Source organism: Cuculus canorus, chromosome 2 (genome assembly GCF_017976375.1).
Source record: "Cuculus canorus isolate bCucCan1 chromosome 2, bCucCan1.pri, whole genome shotgun sequence".
In the NCBI taxonomy this organism is placed as follows: domain Eukaryota; kingdom Metazoa; phylum Chordata; class Aves; order Cuculiformes; family Cuculidae; genus Cuculus; species Cuculus canorus.
In genome coordinates this window covers 112,768,488-112,790,317 of record NC_071402.1, presented here as the reverse complement: position 1 = coordinate 112,790,317, position 21,830 = coordinate 112,768,488, and the positions used below count along the sequence as shown (strand labels likewise).

The 21,830-nt window shown below is 47.1% G+C and overlaps 1 protein-coding gene across 4 annotated transcripts; it reads right to left on the bottom strand.

The window, feature by feature from the left end:
* Positions 1-2,862: 2,862 nt before the first annotated feature.
* On the bottom strand, positions 2,863-16,475 carry SLC25A38 (solute carrier family 25 member 38). 4 transcript variants are annotated; one of them, XR_008448794.1, is made up of 9 exons: positions 16,298-16,475; positions 14,448-14,594; positions 11,251-11,372; positions 10,609-10,693; positions 9,886-10,065; positions 9,275-9,443; positions 7,908-8,074; positions 6,394-6,581; positions 2,863-5,945 (listed from the first exon to the last, which is right to left on the bottom strand). XR_008448794.1 is itself a non-coding variant. In XM_054060162.1 (8 exons), exons 1-8 carry the CDS (start codon positions 16,364-16,366, stop codon positions 6,459-6,461), a joined length of 1,062 nt encoding a protein of 353 aa, XP_053916137.1. In that variant the 5' UTR covers positions 16,367-16,474; the 3' UTR covers positions 2,864-6,458. The 4 variants fall into 4 exon arrangements, 3 of the variants coding, with proteins under 3 accessions (XP_053916137.1, XP_009570066.1, XP_053916139.1); XM_054060162.1 differs by having other exon boundaries at positions 2,864-6,581; positions 16,298-16,474; XM_009571771.2 differs by lacking the exon at positions 14,448-14,594 and having other exon boundaries at positions 2,865-6,581; positions 16,298-16,468.
* Positions 16,476-21,830: the final 5,355 nt, after the last annotated feature.

Below are 21,830 nucleotides of genomic sequence, written 5' to 3'. Positions count from 1 at the left end.
TTTTGAGCAACCTGACCTATTGGGACGTGTCCCTGCCCATGGCAGGAGCTTTGGAACTAGGTGATCTTTAAGGTCCCTTCCAACTCAAACCATTTTATGATCCCACGACACTGAAATTGGCCACTGAACTTACATAGTCTGTTCTGCAGTGGGCATTAATGGCATAATTTCCCCTTGGGTTGATTGATTTTTTTTTGTTGTTGTTGCTTTTAAGAAGAGCAAAAAGGGATCAGACTTCACATGCTCCATCATCTTCCTTTGCTCTGTCATATTCAGGGAGCAGACACAGGCCTGAGAGTGCCGTTTCTTAGGAAAAAAGAAAGTAGTGATATTTACTTTGTTATGCTCACTGTTATGCAGTGACTGTGCACTGAGTTGCTCTGCAGGAGATTATTTAAGTAGCAGGGTACAATCATCTCATGGATGTTCTTCACTTCCTGCAAAATGAGACCTTGTCCTGTTTTGGTGACCAGCAGTTCATACATTTGCTGTCAGCCACTTTATCATTCCCATAAAACTTCAACCTGCAAGCCAGGAGCTGGCTCTCACACTGTTCTTTTCCATATGCCTGTTAGGTGATGTTTAATTAGCAAGATTACCAGATCAGGTTTCGAATATTCTTTAAGAGAATAATTCGCTCATTTGCCACATGGTGGAGACAAATGTAGGTAAAACAAAACTCAGGAAATAGTTAAGTGAGCCCTGAGCAAGAACATGAACTGTCACAAGTGTACCTGATGGATGACAGACTCCTGCTGCACTTCGATAAGTACGCTGTGGCTGGTGAGAGCTGCCCTGTTTGGGGCTATGTACAACACATACCACCTAACAGGAGCACAATGGGAATACGAGTTTGGGAGCGACAGAAAGAGGTGGTGACAGTACCATGGTGTGTGCAATGGATTTAGTCTGGAGAGCTCTTCTGCGTTATCTAAACCCAACTATATTAGAAGTGTATTTTAACATAATCACAGAATCACAGAATCACAGAATGCTTAATGATTGTAAGCAGCTGAAGGGGCCTACACGAAAGCTGGGGAGCGACTGTTTACAAAGGCTTGTAGTAACAGGACATAGGGGAATGTGTATAAACTGGAGAGGGGAAGACTTAGACTAGACATAAGGAGGAATTTCTTTACCATGAGAGTGGTGAGGCACTGGCACACGTTGCCCATGGAAGCTGTGGATGCCCCATCCCTGGAGGTGTTCAAGGCTAGGTTGGACGGGACCTTGGGCAGCCTGATCTAGTGGGACATGTCCCTGCCCATGGCAAGGGGGTGGAACTGGATGATATTTAAGGTCGCTTCCAATCCAAACTATTCTATGATTCTAAGTACAGTAACAAACATTGCAGGAAATACGGTGTTATCAAAGGAGTGCCGCTGGTAAATCATGAGCTTCACAGCCCCTGAGAGGGCTCAGAAGAGTCATGCTAAAGCTTGACAGTGAAGTATTTCTAATTAGTTTCTTAAGCAACCTGCAAAGTTTGTTTTATTTTTTTAACTGTGTGCTAAGACACTTTGAAATATGTCTCACTTTAACCTCTAATTGTTTGGGGGGGGGGGGGGTTTGTCATTTTACCAAAATTCTTTATTGCATCATGATAAAATCTCCCAAAGCATTTTAGAGCGATAAAATTGGAAATTAAGAAACAGTGCAATCTGGAAAATCAGCTTGGTACTTTGAAATCAGAAGCAATGCTATAAGGGTAAGGATATTCAATAGCTCAATGCTGGTTTTGCGAAAGTGCATGTACATATAAGTGTGTGTATGTGTGGGAGATGGGGAAAATCTTCTGCTCAGTACTGGTGTCGGTGATCATGCACAGCACATAGTACATTAAAAATAAAAAAGCAAGCAAAGCATTTGCCTGGTTTTAGGTGAAAGGGAGACCCACTGTTCAACGTTTTTTACAAGGATAGTGCCTTTAAACTGTTCCTTTTGCATCTTTCCCACACTCCACCACCCAAGAAGGTTAGGGAGTTTCTCTGCTGTCTTTTCATAGCTGGGGCAGCTGTCAGCAGTGTGAGCAGAAACATCCTCTACACAAGAGGTGGCTCTCCAAAGCAGCAGGAGAGCTCTGGGGAGGTTTATTTTCACCAGCTTTATTTGTTTACCAGGCATCTACACAAGCAGTTTGGGTACAACTGGCAGAAAGCTGCACAGCAGGACTGCCTGGTAAGTCTGTTACACACAGATAATTCTTCATAAAAATTGCTCCATCTAAGAATGCATCATCTAGGCAACACTGAAAAGAGGTTTGGGATCTTCACATCTGAAACATGTATGTCTCAGTATGGACAATACTGATGTTTTGCTTAGCACCAGCTGCCTCCCCCCGAATCCCAGGACCATGCTCTGACAGCAAGAGGATATCACAGCAATCCAGTGTCACCTTGCACTGTACTTTGCAGTGAAGTCCCAGGCACAATTTCTAGTCCCCTGCGGTGATCAGAGTGACTGAGTAGCAAAGACCCAGTTAGCAACAGTCTCTCTCCAGAGGGCTCAAAACCCCACTGTCCTGAAGGCAGGTATTTCACCAGCTGGTCTGGAGATTGAGTCTTGGAACATGGAGTCTTTACACACAGCAGGCAGGCAGAGAAAGCTTTGGCAAAGACAAGACTCCCCACTGCTAATGTGTTTTTTCCATTTAAGTAAAACTGATTTAGATGGTACTAGCACAGCCTGTGCACATTGTACCCAACAGAAAAACAGAATATGCATTGTCTTCTATGGGCTCTGTACTCATCCAACAGTCCTATTCTCCTGGGGAAACTTGTTTTGCTTTCATAAGCTTCTATTCCATCCCTTATGGGTTTGATTGGTTTGAAGTTCGTTTGTTTAAGAAACACTGAAGAAAAGACGTGGTTTATTTCGGCAATCAGTTTTTAATAGAAACATAATATACCTTCTCACATAAATATTTTAAACAGACACATGAACACTCAACAATACTCAAACCTACGCGATGTTCCAATGATCCAGTGTTGTTCAAACAGTGCAAAGAAAAAAACCCCAAACCTTCGGCACAGGAAGAATAAAAACATAAAAAATCAGACTATTTCTCTTGTGTCCTCAAACTCCACTTAAATAGTGACTGCCTCAACATGTTAAGCAGTTGTGTCCTCTCACCACAGCTGCAGAGGCAAGCAGAGCCAATGCACATTCACTAATAGTGTATTGCCAGCAACGGAGGTCATTCCGAGGGATCTGAGAGCCATCCTGCCCCATATGAAAGGGATCACACGACCTTTTCTGGAATCCAAGCTAAGATGCCTTTGTAAATTATTATCTAATAGGACTGTTAGTATTGAATTGCTGGCATGATGCAAGTAGATGACTAAGCACCTGTGTCCAGATCTTTTATTTGATTTACTTTGCAATTATCTTGTGCAGTGACCATTTGTTGTTAACTACAAGCATGGGACCTCAAGGGCAATATTATCTAAACTTCAAGTCCGCACACTTGTTTTTCTTAACTTGCTGTCACTATCAAGAAGTAACTTCAATAAATAACTATATAAACAGAATGTTTTTGAAGAGATGAAATGGATGAAGGATGGCAAGGATCCGAGCTGAGTAACAGTCTTGTGCCTGCCTATGTGATACAGCTCTCAGAAGACAGAGAAATGGAACTTCAGGTTTGCCCTCCCCACCATGTAATAAAGAAAAACAAATAGCAAGCTTGCACATCAAAACTCATTCTACCCAGCTCACACATGGAGAAGTTTTTGCATTTACAGCACCAAGGCTTGAGGAAACACAGTGCAGTTTAGATTCTCTATTAAATTCAAAGGAGCCCAAGCTAATTCACAAGTCTAAAGCATATAGTTTTAACTCTACTACAACAACAAAGAGCCTCCTCATTCACCACAAACTAGAGGCAATGGAAGAACTTCCCAAAGAAAAAGCTAACACTGATTTAGGCCTGAATCCAGATTAAAAGAAATAATAATATTCAGTAGACTTTACAACACTGGCACACTGGAATAAATTCTCTAGTTCTTCCTTTGTTAATTGTTCAGGCAGGAGTATAGAGCATAAAAGCCACTGGAGTGTTCCTGCATTTCTGGTTTCTGACGAGGGCATTACTTAATTCAGGATGTATCACCTGGCATTCTTTGCTTGCTTGCCTCTTTTTTTGAGTGTAAGTTTCTGTCTGCAGAAGTTGCACACAGCTTTGCCATTGCTGAATCAGGAACTAAAATATTCATGAAGCACCTTGCAGGCAACCCCTTACACAGCCCCTGACTGTCACAGCCCAGGATGAACAACAGATCCAACTCACACATTAGATTAAGAAAGCCCCAAATAACTTCAGGCTTCCATGCTGATTTGATCCCATGCATAGGGAAGTAAAAGACGTATGAGGTAACTCATGTAATTGCCACCTTACTCCACCTGGTCAGCAATCCTAAATTTGGTTCTCTAGCTCTCTGTGCCAGTAATGCTCAGGAAAACAAACAGCACAATGTGCAGTTACCACTGTTTCACGAGTTCAGGTCACTAAGGGTAGGGGGAATGGCAAAACAAGGGAATAGTTTTTCATATTTAGGATTTGGCAAATGATATGCGCACAAGCCTAACAGTAAGAAGCAGCAGAGGAAATCTGACAGGTTGTCAGTCACAACATGGAATGACTTGATGCAGTGCTCTAACACAGCATATTCACACAGGACCTTCCACCACCACTCTCTGAGACTTCTGCACTGTGTAGGCGCAGCCATCACAGGCAGCACCTTCCAAGCCTCCAGCCTGTCTCCTTATACTTTATTCAGACTTAACTTTCACATCAGTCATTGAAATTTCTTGGAGCTGGAATCTGGCAAAGAACATCCTTTACAACCCACTTCCCCCCCGTCATGCTCAGGAAGTTGCCAGGGTAGGCAGTGATTGTGCAAACTACACTCTATTTTACAAACAACAGGTAGGTAGTACCAGTTTTTTGTACAGCTACAGCATCACATCTTCATATTTGGAGACATCAGCTCTGTTTCTAAAGCAAATTGTAATATCCCTACATATTTCAGAAAATAAACTCCAAAGCTACGTTTTCTGCAAGGCACACTACAGAACAGGATGGACAATTCTCTGCCTGGCTTTGTGGCAACACCAACAGAGCTGCAAGAGTACCAACCCAATGAGCCAGCACAGAGGCACAAGTGGAGAGGGAAGCAGGCTGTACCCAAGTTTGGACAGCACACACCACAAGGTCTTTCTAAGAAAGCAGCGATGAGGAAGAAGGTACAGCAGATGAAAAAAACTGTATTTATCTCTAAGGATAAACTCAGGAATACTGAAATACAGACTACTTGCTAAGAGAAAATGATCAGACGGGAAACTGTGAAGGGTCGGTGTGGAGCAAAAAGAGAATTAAAGTTCCCTACCAAACACTCGTATGTCTCAAACTTTGGTGAAAGCTTATGGAAAAGAGTAAACCCAAAGATATTCCGCATGCAATCAGCACCAGTTTTTAAGGGAAATCCGAAGTGTCAGTATCTGCATCTACTTCCATTACATATTTATGTATTATGAGCTATGACACTAAAACCTACATCTAAGGAGCATCTCACACTGAGGGTGTTGATCCAGGATTAAGAAATAAATAACAGGAAGCAAATGAGTGTCTAGTACAACTGGATAAAAAAAAATACTTGAGTGTTCCTGATACAGTCAGACCAGCATGAAAAATGTTTTTCAGAGAACAAGTAGAACTTTGGTAACTATCAACTCTAAAGGACCTTAGGCTTCTTAAATCCTGTGCAAACACTACTATAGAGACAGAAGCACATTTCAACAGTGTTAAGATGCTCAATTACATAATAACACATGACAGAGCAGGGAGGTTCCAGTTACCTTCTCTGCTATCACACACAGTACAATAGTGGTGACAGAAATTGTGTTCTGAGCTTTCCTTCAGCACCTCATTTCTCTTCCACCCACTCCTGTAATATAAGCTTTAAGAGACACATCCAGTCTCCCACAATGGTCTGCAACATTCTCCTGGGAGAACAAAGCATATGTGGAAGGAGGATCTACATCAGATAGTGGGTTATTGTGGTCTTACTGGTCAGATCAGCAAGGAAACAGGCTGGCAAGTTCTGCAATCACTGTTTTCTCCTCCAACACTTTTGCTTAGCAATGTCTCATTACATAAAGGTGGTGAGCACACAGCTGTTTTTAAAAGGGGCTTTTCTCTCAGCATAGTTACTAGGCTGTGGAAACTGCACCACTTCCCGTGGCAGCCTGCAAGTGCAGTCCTTCTGGAATGCAGATGATGCAAAGATCCAACCTTTCTTTCCTCTACTTGCCAAAAGGCCTAATCCCCTGTCTCAGAGGTACTACCTTCCTCCTGGCTGAGAAGGCTTACTCCTCTGTGGAACTGGGAACTACCTGATGCCAGTTGATCACAGCAAGCAGGAGAAGCAGTGAAGCTGGTCCTTTCTTGTGCAAGTCAGTCAAGATTTCAAGCCCATTTTTTCCATCATCTGTTCATACACTGTCCACGCCATTGCTGCCATGAGAGTTCGCCTGAGGGCACGAGGCACACCACCTCGGAAAAAGCCAACCAACCCAAAATCCTGCAACAGAAGACAAACAAACAGCAATCCATCATAATCTGCCTCTACTGTTTTAATTTCTCATCATTTATCACATGGAATAGCATAAGATACATTTCTGAACCAGAACCAGATCAGCTTCTGAAAGACCCAAGCTTAAACAGTATTTAATGCTTAGGAAGAACCTGTAGCACTATGCAATTCCAGGCCTATCCAAGAAACCAAGAAGAGCAGCGAGCAGAGAGTTTCAAGACACTCCAGGAAAATTACTTGTCCTTGGTTTAGAGCTTTATATTTACAAAAGACACTTAGCTATTCTGTAAAAACTGAGATTTGTTAAGTACTGAAGTTAAAAATATTCTGACATGAGAAAAATATGCCATGCACAAATAAACAGATTCCTACTCAGGAAAAGGGTTCAATACAGAAATATAGCAAACCCATCAATATCTGCCCTTCTAAGAGCAGGAAGGGGAAGGTGGGCTTGGAGTACATCTTCCTTCCATTCCTGGGATACAGATTTCGGCATTTATTTCAGTGTCCAAAGGGCACAGAATTGTTCTGTAGATGGTTTATATCTGAAATTGGCATTTCACACAACATACTAAAGAAAACCTTTGTCCCAGCACGGTGACCACAGACATGCCTACACTGATAAACCACAGGCAGCAGCAACTGTAAATATGGCTTCTCCAAGCCTACATATTAAGCTAAGCTGAAATGAAGTTATGATGAAATAAGCTGAATGTTTTCCATCACTACCAGTGTAAGTATCAATATCTAACAGACAGAACTGAAGTGAAATCATTGACCAGCCAGAAGCAGGCCTGTGTGGAGAGACACTGGCTGGAATATGCCTGCTTTTGTGCTCCATTACTCTGAGCTTGCTCTCCAATTCCCCACCATCTGTAATTTTGTGAAAACAGATACATGACTGAGGAATCGCAAGAATAATCATGGCACAAGCTCACTGCCTTGCAATCCATGCAAGAGGAGCAAGAAACACATCTAAGTAGTGACAATAGGCTAAGTTAAAGGAAAAGCAAGCAAGGGACTGAAGCCTCTGAATGCTTTCAGACCATCAACAGAGTACTTGTATCCAGTTATCACTGGACAAGTCCACACATAAATCAGTGACAACAGATTCAGACTCAGTCTCCCACAGCATGACCTACTCCAGCTTCTGAAAACTCTTGACACTGATTAACCTGACTGCAAGAGCACACCGAGAAGTCACATTTGTTCACCTCCTTTAAAAGACAACACCTTCCTTACTGTAGTTGTGCTTCAGGCATGGAGATCAGAAGTGATGCCGTGATTGCATGTATTAGAAGAGATTCACCTCACCTTGTAGACAAAAGCAATGGCCTGGGTTGTCCTGCGGTACTTTTGGGGGGACAGCTGCATGTGTGTTTTGATGACATCAGCAGGCTGTGTTGCCAGTGAGGCCAAGATTCCCGCAAAAATCCCACAGCCAAAATTCAGCAAGGGCATGAGCACTGGATCCAGCCGGTCTGCAACAGAGCAGAGGGAATACACTCAGACACAAAACAGACCAGGAATAATCATGCTGTGTGACAAAGCGAAGAGCTACTGAATGATTAAACATCAGGGGCTAAGAGAAGTTAAAATCCATGCAGGGTAGAGAAACCTTTTAAGGGGAAAAGTTGCTGTAAGTCAAAAGTTAGCACTATTAAAAAGCCTCACTTGCTGGGGAACTGAATTTGATGGGAACCCAGAGAGGGAAAGATTGTGCAAATGTTGCCCCAGCCAGTTCTATCATCAGAGAAACCCTGGGTGAGTGGAAACTGATCAGTATGCAAGACAACTGGCATCAGAAATGACAGCTGAACACATCCTCTCTTTCAACTCCTCACTAACGCAAATTATGCAACAGTTAGGACCCTGCAACCACACCCCCACACCCCCAAAGACAACTGATCACTTTAGGACCAGATTCCATTTCTACATTGACCTGAGGTCTACACAGGAAAATGTGAATGTTTAACCTAAAGCCTTATATGAGACTAACAACTACTGAGGTAAAGGGCAATAAGCAGAGCATACAGGCAGTCAAATGCAGGGCAAGACAGAATCACAGAATAATAGAATCATAGACTAGTTTGGGTTGGAAGAGACGTTAAAGATCATCTAGTTCCAACTCCCCTGCCATGGGCAGGAACACCTCCCACTGGATCAGGCTGCTCAAGGTCCCATCCAACCTGGCCTTGAACACCTCCAGGGATGGGGCAGCCACAACTTCCATGGGCAACCTGTGCCAGTGCCTCACCACTCTCATCATGAAGAAATTCCTCCTTATGTCTAGTCTAAATCTCCAGTTTATATCCATTGCCCCTAGTCCTATCACTACAAGACTTTGTAAAAAATCTCTCCCCAGCTTTCTTGTAGCCCTCTTTAGGTACTGGAAGATTGCTATAAGGTCTCCTTGTAGCCTTCTCTTCTCCAGGCTTAACAAGCCCAACTCTCTCAGCTTATCCTTGTATGAAAGTTGCTCCATCCCCCTGATCATTCTTGTAAGTCCTCCTCTGGACCCGTTCCAACAGCTCCATATCCTTCTTATGTTGAGGATTCCAGAATTGGACACGATACTCCAGACGAGGTCTCACAAGAGAGGAACAGAGGGGCAGAATTACCTCCCACAACCTGCGAGAAAAGAAACATTTCCCATTACAGCCTTCAATGTTCAGCCTTACCCTGAGGTGTGAAGTTTTTGGTCTGTGTGTAGAACATCAGGTAGATCCCAGAGAAAGGTGCATCCCGCAGCAGCGTTGCGGTGAGCCCACTGAACATGCCACGAGCCCCTTCCGTCTGATAGATATTCTTCAGAGCTCCATATACACTGCCATAGCCAAATCTTCCGCTCTACAAAGGTAGAGAATAGCCAGTCACCATGTGTCAGGCAGAGGCCAAAGAGCCCCCAACACACCCCAAAGTGGCCCTGTCCAAACAAGTGTTGGCATGCACACCATGTGATGCCTGAGAAGGCTCAAGGCAAAAACTGAGCTCTAACTCAGCCTTTAAAACAATTCCTCGAGAAGGTAAAATGAGAAAGATGCTAAAATCACACATTGTATAAAACTGAAACTTTGAAATCTCAGGGTGAACTCTGTTTCATCTTACACTTGCCTTAAAATCAGTCCATGGTTTTTCCTGCACAATGTGTTAAACCAGGACAAAGTGAGGACTACATCCCCAACTGTACCCAAGTGGCAGTAACCTTCTCCAGACAGAACAATTTCTTTTTCTTCATGACAAAGGGGTATGACGTGATTAATGGGGAACAAATTAGAAAAGTCACACTCACCTCATAGCGAGTCTTCACTACAGTCACTGGCAACAAGCAAATCCCAGACACTGCACGTGCAGTGGCACCCAGAAAGACAGACTCCAGGGCTGTGGGTGAACGGTCCACTAGAAGTTTTTGCTTCATCATGTACAAAGTGCTGAAGTAAATCCCAACCCCAGGAATACATCTTGCAAAGGACTTCAGAAGAAACAGAAGCAGACGAAGAAAGGAAAAAGCTTACATAAAACAAGATGTACTACAGAACACTTCAGAGACTGTTAATAGCAAGCTTTGTACCAAAACAAAAGAAAAGAAAGCACTTCAGTGATTTTTACTCAGCTAACATGCTGAGGAAAAAAGACAAGGTAAAAATAATTTACAGAACTGAGAGCTAATTGATTCAAATGATGCCAGGATTCAATGCATTCCTCGACCGCATTTTTCCAGGAACAAGATATTAAAAAAAAAAAGAAAGAAGCTGGTGCTGTTGCAACCCCACATCTGCAATGGTATTCAAGAATTCAGTTGCTCAGAACTGTAAATCCACAGTGACTGCTATGACATAATTAGTGGAATTCACAACATTAACTCCTTAAAATAGGACTTAACCATCTAAATCACATGGTTTCATTTATAATTGTACAAAAGCACACTGTTTAAATTCAGTCTATAGTCAGTAATAAACTATACGTTTATTTATGTATGTTATTTTGGAAGGCAGAGTTAAAACCAGCCACTTACTGGAGAGACACCTTTCCAGAGCCCCAGAAGACTCTCCGTACGAACAACCCTAAAGAGCAGCGTTACCATCCCAGCACGACTGGACCTGAAATTAAGATCACAGAATAGTTTGGGTTGGAATGGACCCTAAAGATCATCCAGTTCCAACCCCTCTGCGATAGGCAGGGACACCTCCCACTAGACCAGGCTGCCCAAGGCCCCATCCAGTCTGGCCTTGAACACCTCCAGGGATGGGGCAGCCACAGCTTCCCCTTGTCAGCCTGTTCCAGTGTCTCACCACTCTCATGGTGAAGAAATTCTTCGCAATATCTAATCTAATATTTGCCCCTCTCCAGTTTATACCCATTCCTCCTCATCCTATCACCACAAGCCTTTATAAACAGTCCCTCCCCAGGCAGAAGACACCCTGTGAAACTGCGTTCTTGGATGCGTATAGACAAATAGTCCAGCTACATGTCATTAAAGTAGTGTTCACAAGAGCAGCTGTTTTCTCTCTTCTGGACCAAGATATCAATCCTTCTCCATGCTATAAAAATGTGCCTCCTATGTCAGAAACACTCTGAGTTATCAGGTAAATCAGGCAGAAGCCTGTGGTAGAGCACCCTCACAGCCTCCCATGCATACACATCCCCACTCTCTCACCCATTCACAGCAGGTTGCAGAGTCTGCAGGCGGGTTTTCAGCAGGTCAAGGGGCTGGAAGAGGAGTGTGGAGCAGGTCCCACTGATGGAGCCACATACAAAGGCTTTTAGGACTGGATGCATCTGGAAGAGGAAGAAAAGGACTTTAAATTGCCATTTAACTAAGAATGGAACAAGAGGAAATAGAGCTGCTGATCTGTCACTTGTTATAGGAAAGGAAGAGTAGCTACGGACTGCTGCTCAGGACACAGAAAGCTTTCAGTCCTTTTCAGAGCCTGATCAAGCTTTATCTGTGGTTTTTGGTCCCTCTGAGATGGAATCTCTCCCTGGGAGATTGTTCCATAACCTCCTTGCAATTGGGAGGTTGGAAAGCTTCCTAAACATCAGATGTATTATCAGCCATTTGATAACTATTTGCCATGTTGAAAGAATGAATGCCCTCTTATCACCACCTACTTACTGTGCCTTAGACCCAATCCTATCCACCTCTGCTCGGCACCCTGCTGGCATTGCTTCCAACCCTTCCTCACCATTGCACACCAAGGTCCTCCACTGCCACAGGCAAATGCAGAGCTTTCCCTTAAAACTCCTACCTCCCAAACCCAGCTCAAACGCACCCAAAGCACAGCCCTGCCTGCTCAGCTAAGGCTTTTCTATCCGTGGCTGCCACCTCTCAGTGCTTATCAGGTGATTAAGGTAGGAGGCACAAACTACACAGCAAGGTGGAGATCACTGAATCATAGAGTGGTTTGGGTTGGAAGGAACCATGAAGGCCATCTAGTCCAAACTCCCTGCAGTGAGCAGGGACATCTTCAACTTATCAGCTTGCTCAGAGCCCCATCCAACCTGGCCTTGAATATTTCCAGGGATGGGGAATCTACCACCTCTCTGGGCAACCTGTTCCACTGTTTCACCACCCTCAGTGTGAAAAATTTCTTCCTAATGTCTAGTCTAAACTTCTCTTTTAGTTTTAAACCATTACCCCTTGTCCTAGTGCTACAGGCCGTGCTAAAAAGTTTTGCCCCATCTTTATAAGCCCTCTTTAAATACCGAAAGGCCACAATAAGGTCTCCTCAGAGCCTTTTCTCCAAGCTGAACAACTGCAACTCTCGCACCTCTCTTCACACGGTAAGTTTTCCAGGCTTTCAATCATTTTTGTGGCCTTCCTCTGGACCCACTCTAACAGGTCCATGTCCCTTTTGTGCTGAGGGCTCCAGAGCTGAATGTATTACAGTTGCAGTCTCGCTAGAGCAGAGCAGAGAGGCAGAATCACCTCTCTCAACCTGCTGGCCATGCTTCTTTTGATACAGTCCTGGGTATGACCCCAATCAAACTCCCCACCTGCCACTGTTCCCGGAGCAGGTCATGCCTGGCACGTTTTATTAAAATACTTAACAGCGTTTTGTTAATGATTAGGAGCTTCTACACCCCCTGGAGCTGAATCACGACAGAGAGAGGATTTCCGCAGCACGGCAATTTCAGCAGGGGCACACTGAAAAGCCCTTTGGTTATGGGGCGCTATGGGGCACAGGGAGCTCATGGAGTGCTGTGGGATGCTATGGAGTGGCTATGGGGTACTGTGGGGTAGTTATGGTGGCAGGGGAGGGTTATGGCATGCTACAGGGTGCAGGGAGGTTTATGGGACACAGGGAGGTCACAGTCACTGTTAGGTGTCACGGGGTGGTTATGGGGTGCAGGAGGGTTTATGGGGTGCAGGAGGATTTGTGGGGTACTGTGGGGTAGTTATGGAGTGTTGCAGAGTGGCTAGGGGAGGCTAGGGGGTGCAGGAGGGATTATAGGATGCATGAGGGTTTATGGGGTACTATAGGGTCGTTATGGAGCACTGTAGGGTGGTTATAGGGTGCAGGAGGATTTGTGGGGTGCTGTGGGGTGATTATGGGGTGCAGGAGCATTTGTGGGGTGCTTTGGGGTGGCTATGCTGTGCAGGAGGAGTTGTGAGGTGCTGTGGGATGGTTATGGGGTGCAGAAGGGATTGTGGGGTGGTTATAGGGTGCAGAAGGGTTTACTGGGTGCTGTGGGGTGGCTATAGGGTGCAGGGGGATTTATGGGTAGTTATGAGCTTCTGTGGCATGGCTGTGGGGTGGTTACAGGAGGGTTTATGGGGTGCTGTAGGGTGGCTATGGGCTGGGTGTGGGTGCAGGAGGGGTTATGAGTGGCTATGGCGTGGCTGTAGGGTGCAGGAGGGAAGATTATGGAGTGCTGTAGGGTGGCTATGGGGGGCCTGTAGGGTGCTGCGGGCTGATTATATGGTGCTGTGGGGTGATTATGGGGTGCTATGGAGTGCAGGAGGGGTTGTGGAGTGCATGAGGGGTTGTGGGGTTCTGTAGGGTGATTATGGGGTGCAGGGAGATTTGTGGGGTGCTGTAGGGTGGTTATGGAGTGGCTATGGGTTGCAGGAGGAGTTATGGGGTGCTATGGGATGATTATGCGATGCTGTGGGGTGACTGTGGGGTGCTATGGGGTGCAGGAGGGGTTACCGGGTGCAGAAAGGGTTATGGAGTGCTAGTTATGGTGGGGCAAGGGGGGTTGTGGGTTGATTATGGGGTGCAGGGAGATTTGTGGGGTGCTGTGGGGCTGCTATGGGGTGCAGGAGGGTTCATGGGGTGCCGTGTGGGTCAGACGAGATGGAGTGCCGCACTGCTGGGCGGCTGCCCCCCATCAGGACCCGCCGGCGCCCCCCGGGCAGCGCGCGCCAAGGACGGGCCGGGGGTGGGGGGTTGGGGGGGAAGCGAGGGGGGAGAGAAAGGGAAACGGAGAGCGGCCGTTGGCGCTCATAGCGTAACGGCGCGGCGCGCGCGCGTCACTCACCTCCACCTCCCGGCCCGGCATCCCAGCGCCGCCGCGCGGCCACTCAGCGCGTGACGCCCGCGAGAGCCCCGCCCGCGCGGCGGCCAATCCGAGCAGCTGGGAGAGGGGGGGGGGGCGTGTGTGCAGGGCGCACGCGCCTGTACTTAACCCTTTCGGTGCCCCCTTAACCCTTTGCGTGCCTCCTCCCACGTGGCAGCCTGACGCATCTTTCGGCTACTCAGTATCCAGCTACTGAGTCCCAGAGCGATCTGTCAGACACGGGCAGCGGGGGAGGGGTGGCTTGGAAGAACGTTTTTTAACTGTGAGGCACTGGAGCAGGTTGTGCAGACAAGTGCTGGATGCCCCCACCCACGTGGATGCTCCCCTCACCTGGAATATTGTGTCCAGTTCTGGAATCCCCAGCATGAGAAGGATACGGAGCTGTTGGAACGGGCCTAGAGTGGGGCTACAAAGATGATCAGAGGGCTGGAGCACCTCCCATAGGAGGACAGGCTGAGAGAGTTGGGGTTGTTCAGTCTGAAGAAGAGAAGCCTCCAATGAGACCTTACAACGACCTTCCAGTAGCTGAAGGGGCGACAGGAAAGCTGGAGAGGGACTGTTCACAAGGGCATGGAGTGACAGGACATGGGGCAATGGCTTTTAAATTGGAAGGGGGCAAGACCTAAGGAGGGGATTCTTAACAATGAGGGCAATGAGTCACTGGCACAGGTTGCTCAGGGAAGTTGTGGCTGCCCCATCCCTGGAGGTGTTCAAGGCCAGGGTGGATGGGGCTTTGAGCAACCTAGCCCAGTGAGAAGTGTCCCTGCCCATGGCAGGGGGGGTTGGAACTGGATGTCCTGTGTGTCCCAGGGTGCATCAAGCACGGCGTTGCTGGCCAGTTGAGGAGGAGATTGTCCCGCTCTACTCTGCACTGGTGCAGCCCCACCTCAAGTGCTGTGTGCAGTTTTGGGCACTGCAGTATAAAAAGGACATCAAGCTACTGGAGGGTGTCCAGAGGAGGCCACAAAGTTGGTGAAGGGTTTAGAGAGGAAGTTGTATGAGGAGCAGCTACTTTGTCTGTTCAGCTTGAGGAGAGGAGACTGAAGGGAGACCTCATAGCAGTTTACTGCTTCCTCACAAGGGAGAGAGGAGGCGCAGGCGCTGATCTCTCTGGCAACCAAGGATAGGACCTGAGGGACTGGCAGGGAGATGTGCCTGGGGAGGTTGAGGTTGGACATTAGGGGAAGGTTCTTCACACAGAGGGTGGAGGAACACTGGACCATGCTCCATAGGGAAGCAGTGATGGTGTGAAGCCTGAAAAGCAGCCAAGCAGCATTGGGAGATCCTCCTGAGACACATGGTGTGAATGTTGGGGTTGTGCTGTGCAGGGAGAGGTGTTGGATTCGATGATCCTTGTGGGTCCCTTCCAACCCAGGACATTCTGTGATCTCCCATCTCAATGCTGTTGCATCGGCATCACGGTCTGGCAGGAACAGCTTGTATCCACACTGCCCTCATGTTGCCTGATTCTTGGAAACTAGACAAGGTCAACCCTGGTCTCCACCCACCGGGATGGAGACCGCCCAGGGAGGACAGTATTGCAGCCACACTACTCTCGGTTTCCTAATTCTAAGGAATTAGCTCTAAGGGAGCTAAGCGGCAGATGCAGTTGATACTGGGGTGGCAGACTGCCCAGGGGCCCCCTTTTGCCTCTGTCCGTTTCAAGGCTCTTCCCCTTATTCTTTTGTCCCGGGTTTCGTCTTTGTCATTCCAAAGGCTCCTCGCACACACTATGGAAATTGGCTGCCTGGTTAGAACTGAGTGCAGGAAGATGTGCCTGTTGAGGCTTAGGGTGGCTCGTAGGGAGAGGTTCTTCATGCAGAGGGTGGAGGAGCACTGGACCAGTCTCCCTAGGGAACAGTGATGGTGCCAAGCCTAAAGAGCAGCCAAGCAGCATTGGGAGATGCCCCTCAGACACTGCAGTGAATGCTGGGGTTGTCGAATGCAGGGACAGGAATTGAACTTGATGATCCTTGTTGGTCTCTTTCAACTCAAGACATTCTATGATTCTGTGATTCTATGATCTTTAAGGTCCCTTCTGACCCAAACCTTTCTATGGCTCTATGATTCTGTGATAACGGATAGTTTTCATGTCTTCCCTCAGTGTCCCACCCTTCACCAGCCATCTTGTGGAGACTAAGGCATTCAAAACTTTGAGCTCATCCCCAGCACTTTCTTACCACTGATGTTTCCACTTGGTCTTCCACATCCTGGGCCCGGAGCAGGGGAAGGCAGTGTTTCCAGAGCATGGAAAGAGCAAGGCGCTGAAATGAGTCGCTTCTATTTTAGACCCACGTCAGCTCTCAGGCTGTGCGTCTTCAGTCCACAGCCAGAGCCAGCTATTTCTTATCAGTGAAGCAGGAGGAGGCTGGGAGGAGCACACAGTGGCTTTGATGAGCTGCTTTTCTGAGAATCTCACTGGCCATGTTGCTGTGCCCTGGCTGAGTAAGGGGCGGCATGTACAGACACGTCACACTCCAGCTATGTTGAGCTGTTCCTAGAAAGAAAATATTGGGTGCAGCAATAGCTGCATGCACAAACCTCTTACACTTGTTTACTCACTTTCCCACATGGCAGCCCCTTAAGAAAGAGGGAATACACTTCTCTAAGAAAATGTAACACACAGGCTAGCATAAGCTCTTCATTAGGGACTGCCTCTTCCCTTCTTCAAGCTCCTTTCTCATTACACACTTCCCTCCTGCCAGGAGTGACTGTGATCTTACATTTCATTAACTTGACTCTCTCTGCTAACTCATGGAAAAGAGGATCAGCTCCCCCCCATCCCTTCTGGTGCTTCTTTCCCTAGCTCGCATCTTGCTCCACCATGGCCTTCATGGAGGACAGCCTGTTTCACCATGGTCTTCACCGTGGGCTACTCCCAGCACATAGAGCACCTCCTCCTCCTTCACTGACCTTGCTGTGTGCGGAGTTGTTGCTCTCATATATTCTCACTTCTATCTCCTAGCTGCTGCTGTGTAGTGTTTTTTATCTTTTCTTAAATATATTAAGTGCCTTAAATACATTAAGTGCTCCCAACATCTCTGACGGGCTTAGCTTTGTCCAGCAGTGGATCCATGTTGGAGTCAGCTGGAACTGGTTACTTCCAACATGAGGGCAGCTTCTGGCAGCTTCTCACAGAAGCCAACTCTGCTGCTCCCCTGCTACCAAAACCTTGACATGTAAACCCAGTACATCATCAGTGATTTTATAAGGAAGCAGACTTGGATTTATACATCATTTTGAAAAAGCTCCTCTGGCGAATTTCTGCTGTGCTGTGTGGGACTGGGTAGGTACTCAAGCACTTACAGGGATGTTTTGTTCTCAGTACTATTCTGACTTTAGCCATGGTAGTTTGCATCTTGTTTGACTTTTGCTTTGAAGACACAGTAAAAACAGATCTAAATGATTGGATTAGAATCATAGAATCACTAGGTTGGAAAAGACCTTTGAGATCATCAAGTCCAACTGTACCTGTGCACTACTAAATCATATCCATAAGCACTTCATCTACCCATCTTTTGAACAGCTCCAGAGATGGTGACTCAATCACCTCCTCGGGCAACCTGTTCCAGTGCTTCATAACTGTTTTGGTGAAGAAGTTTTTCCTAATGTCCAGTCTGAACCTCCCCTGGTGCAGCTTGAGGCCTTTCCCTCTCATCCTATCCCCTGTCATTTGGGTGAAGAAACCAACACCCACCTCTCTACGACCTCCTTTCAGAGAGTTGTAGACAGTAATAAAATTTCCCCTGAGCCTTCTCTTCTCCAGGCTAAGCAACCCAAGTTCCCTCAGCTGCTCCTCATAAGTCTTGTTCTCCAGCCCCTTCACCAGCTTTGTTGGTCTTCTCTGGACATGCTCCAGGACCTAAATGTTCTTCTTTTAGTGAGGGGCCCAAAACTGAACACAGGAGTGAGCATAACAATTTTAATAGGGCTGACAAACCAAGTGGTGCATTTGAAGTATTTCTGTATGGAGCTGAGCTTTTGTATGGAGCTGAGGGTGGTGCGACATTTCTATTGTTTCCTAAAGCAGAGCAGGCAACAATAATGGCCAAACAGCGCACATCCCAAGAAAGGGCTCTTCCAACCTGAAACCCCGGCAGTAACAGCAGTCTCCAGGTTCTTGGCTTGCTGTGGACCTGGAAAAGTTTTTCTCCCTTAAAATAAGACTCACAATGAAACAACAATGCTGATCACACTCATCTCTGCAGAGATGATTTCCATGCCTCACTTCTGCAAGAAAATCCATCAGGGGAGGCCTTCTCCCTTTATGTCACTGTTCTGGAGACATGCAAGGACACAATTCAGCTCTAGTGCTTTTCCAGCCACCGTTGGGAGACACATTTATTCTTCATTAAAAGGGTTGTGATCAAAAATTATCTGGGTCCAGACTGGTCCCTGCTCAGGGGTGGCTGCATCTGAGGTGCCCAAACACTATTGGTTTTAGGTATAGGACAGCTCTGTCTGCACCCATGGTCCCTTCTGCCCCTGTGACTCACACTACAGTTTCACCATGGTCCAAAATTTACCCAGCTGCTGAGAGACAGGAACTGGAAGACAAAGTACCACTGACCCTGCTAAGGGATTCTCACCTTTCTGCAGCACCAAAGATCACTTTGAGGCACTACTAGTGCAGGACAGACACCCCGATCTCCACACTCAACTTCATTTCCAGTGACAACACTGATTGACAAACCCACCTCCACATCAGAGCCAATAGGTCTGGGGCCATGAAGTGGACACCTGTCCACAGCAGGTCTTTTGGGTGGTCTCACAAGCATCATGGAAGGGTGATACCCATACAGTCAATCTGGCCATAACCAGGGAGGTGGATTGTGTACCCTGCCTTCCTTGTCCTCTGTGGGTGTCTTCCACAGGAAGATCCTACAGGGCTTCACAGGCATCTGCAGGTCACCATGGCCACCTGGACCCCAAGGGCTAGCCTCACTCCAGTTATAAATAGGAGATACCAGCACACTGCAAACACACACATGTGAAAGAGACAGGGATGTGGCTCATGATACACAGTGGTATGGGCACACCAGAACGCATGAGCAAAGCAGTGCTCTGATGTCTGTTGGACAGATCAGCAAATGGGCTTGACATCACTGCAGGAAAGGTACTGCTGGTGAGCCCTGAGAGGCAGAGCTGAAGCTGGTGGATGTATTTGCACCCTGCACCATCCCCTCTCTGCACCACTGCAGCTGAGCACCCCTCAGGTGTTGAAGGTGCCAGATTTGTGGTTACATGTGAAGAAAGGCATTTTCCGTCTCTTGACTCAAGCTAAAAGTATCCCTGGGGGGACATGCGCTGCCATGCTGCAGATCAGGGCCCTGCTGGAACCAGGAGGTTTTGTTTCTGCAGTGTCTATGGGAAGTTGTCTGCTGAGGCTCTGTCCAGAAGAAACAGATGATGTTTGTCTCACACTGCAACTCGTATTTTCCCTCTGCTGTGACACTGTAAGTGTGCCTGTAAGGCTGAGGAGTCGGCAGGTGAGATGAAGGGCATCCCATACAGGTCCTGGCACGCTGTCCGAGGGAGTAGCACCGTCACCTGGGCACTCTCCTGCCAGCAGGGTGGTTACCCAGAGACAGTTGAAGCCCTCTCTGCTCCTCTAAGGCACCTGCTTCTTCCTTCTGCTCTCCCACTGACACCAGTCTTTCAAACAGAGGGGAACACTGTCTGCTTTCTGATCAGGGCTAGTGGCCAGTTTGCCTTGTTCTTGGGTTCCCCTCCAGAAAGAGCTTCTTGCTGCCATGCAGGGCACAGCCAAGGTCTCCTTGACAGTGGCATTTGGCCTTGTCTTTCCCATGCACACAAGGTGCCAGCATTGTGCACCGCTACCATCACTGATGCCCACTGATGTTTCATCTCCTCTGGTCAGTGCTTTCCCCATAGGAAGAGCCTAGTGTGGAGCTCAGTGAGCTACAAGCAGAGGTGCCCTCTGCCATCTCCACCTGGGAACAAAACCTGGTCCCAGGAAGGCTCGTGAAACCACTTGTGCTGTGGGTCTAGGGAGCAGTAGTGGCTCTAAGGGTACTTTGTGCTGCTTTGTCTGCACCAGCCAGCACAGACACCAGAGGATGTCCTGCCACAGGCTCTGTGCAAATGCTGCAGGCAGCCTGCTCCTTTCCCACTCAGACTCGCTGAAACACCTGCCTGGAGCATGGCATGTGTGGAATAAGCACCCGGGTGTCACCCTCAGTCCCAGTTACCACATGGGTTGGCTTGCAAGCCTCTCTCCTGCTGCATTGGGAGGTGCCTGGGCATTTCAAAGCTCTCCAGCAGTCTCAGTGCTGCTGGAGCTGCCTGTTCCTTGTGTTTGGGCATTCTGCCACGTCTGATTAGGAGACAAGACATACAGAACTGCCTAAGAGGTCAAATGCCTTTCTGGTTTCCACCTCTTTTCCACATTAGAAAAAGTCCACATTCCACATTCCTGGGTATCTTCTCCACCACCAACGCTGACAAGAGATGTGAGTGCCATTTTAAACCTGCAAATAGATGATGGAAATCCCACTTAAACACTGTTAGTAGCTCCTATGACAAGGGAGTTCATTTCTGGTTTCAGTTTCTGTTTTCAGCTATAGCAAGAGTTAATATCCCACAGAACTTGGCTGTCAATCACACTATCATATGCATATGGCTTGACTCACATGTAAAACTTTGACTCAATGTCACACCACCTACCACAGCCAAAGAAAATTAGCCACTGCCACATGTGGAATAGTTGCAGGTTTCCTTGGTTCACGGAGATTTATCCCTCTGTCTTTGCAGTGATGGTAAATGAAGGTGGGCATTCAGAGGGTTTGAGAGAGATGACAGACTATTCCACTCAGGGATCTCCAGCAGCATATGTATGGGCTGAAACTCAGTGAGGTGGTTTGATCAAAAACAAATAAACAAAACCAAGGTGATGTGATTTGCCTGAATTACAGTAACAGCACCAGGTTACAGTGAGGAGCAGCAGTATTTAAAGAGGTAATGCACACTTCAAATGTTGCCCATTGCTCGGTAGTGCTACTCATTCTCGTTTATCTTCTGTTGTGGGGAAGATCGAAGACAGCTGTGGGATAAAAGCCATGCTGGGTCTGAATGAGACCCCAGCAAGTACTTGGGAGGACCAGTGGAAATCTGGTACTCTTCAGGGCTTTCCTTCAGTGTTAGTCTGTGGGCATGTCCTGCAGGGTACATGTTTCGGGAAGGAAGACTGGTATGGACTTGGCAGCATTGGTCTTATGGTTGGACTTGATGACCCTAAAGGCCTTTTCCAACCTGGCTGGTTCTATGATTCTATGACCACTTGCCTTGGATATTTCTCTCTGTGGGTGAGTACAGGGGGAAGGTGCTTGACAAGGGAAAATATCAAAGCAAACAGAGTATCCTTTGCCATCACTGGCTATTGAGAGCATTGGGCCATCTCCCCTCAGACATCTTCACTGAAAACCCTTGAAGCAGAAGAGAGGCAGCACTGCTTCCCCTCTCCCGACCATGGAGGCAGCAGAGCAGGGGTTGCAGGTGAGAGACAGGAGCACTTTGCAGATGTATGGGGAAAATTGCCAATCTCTTCCACTGACGTTTGTATCAATGCTCAAAGTGAAAAGGCATAGATCATTCAGAAGATAAACCTGACACATTTCCGTTTCTCTAAGTGTCAACTAAAGAGCTGAACTCATTGGCTTGGGTTTTTACACCTCTTTAATGCAACACATATTG

Coding starts and splice junctions, on each gene's coding strand:
- SLC25A38 (XM_054060162.1), bottom strand. CDS start 16,366: ATGCTCTGGAAACACTGCCTTCCCCTGCTCCGGGCCCAGGATGTGGAA. Junction 14,595..16,297: donor ACCAAGTGGAAACATCAGTG/GTAAGAAAGTGC, acceptor TCTCTTCTTCAG/ACTGAACAACCCCAACTCTC. Junction 10,694..11,250: donor CTGCAACCTGCTGTGAATGG/GTGAGAGAGTGG, acceptor TCTTAATTTCAG/GTCCAGTCGTGCTGGGATGG.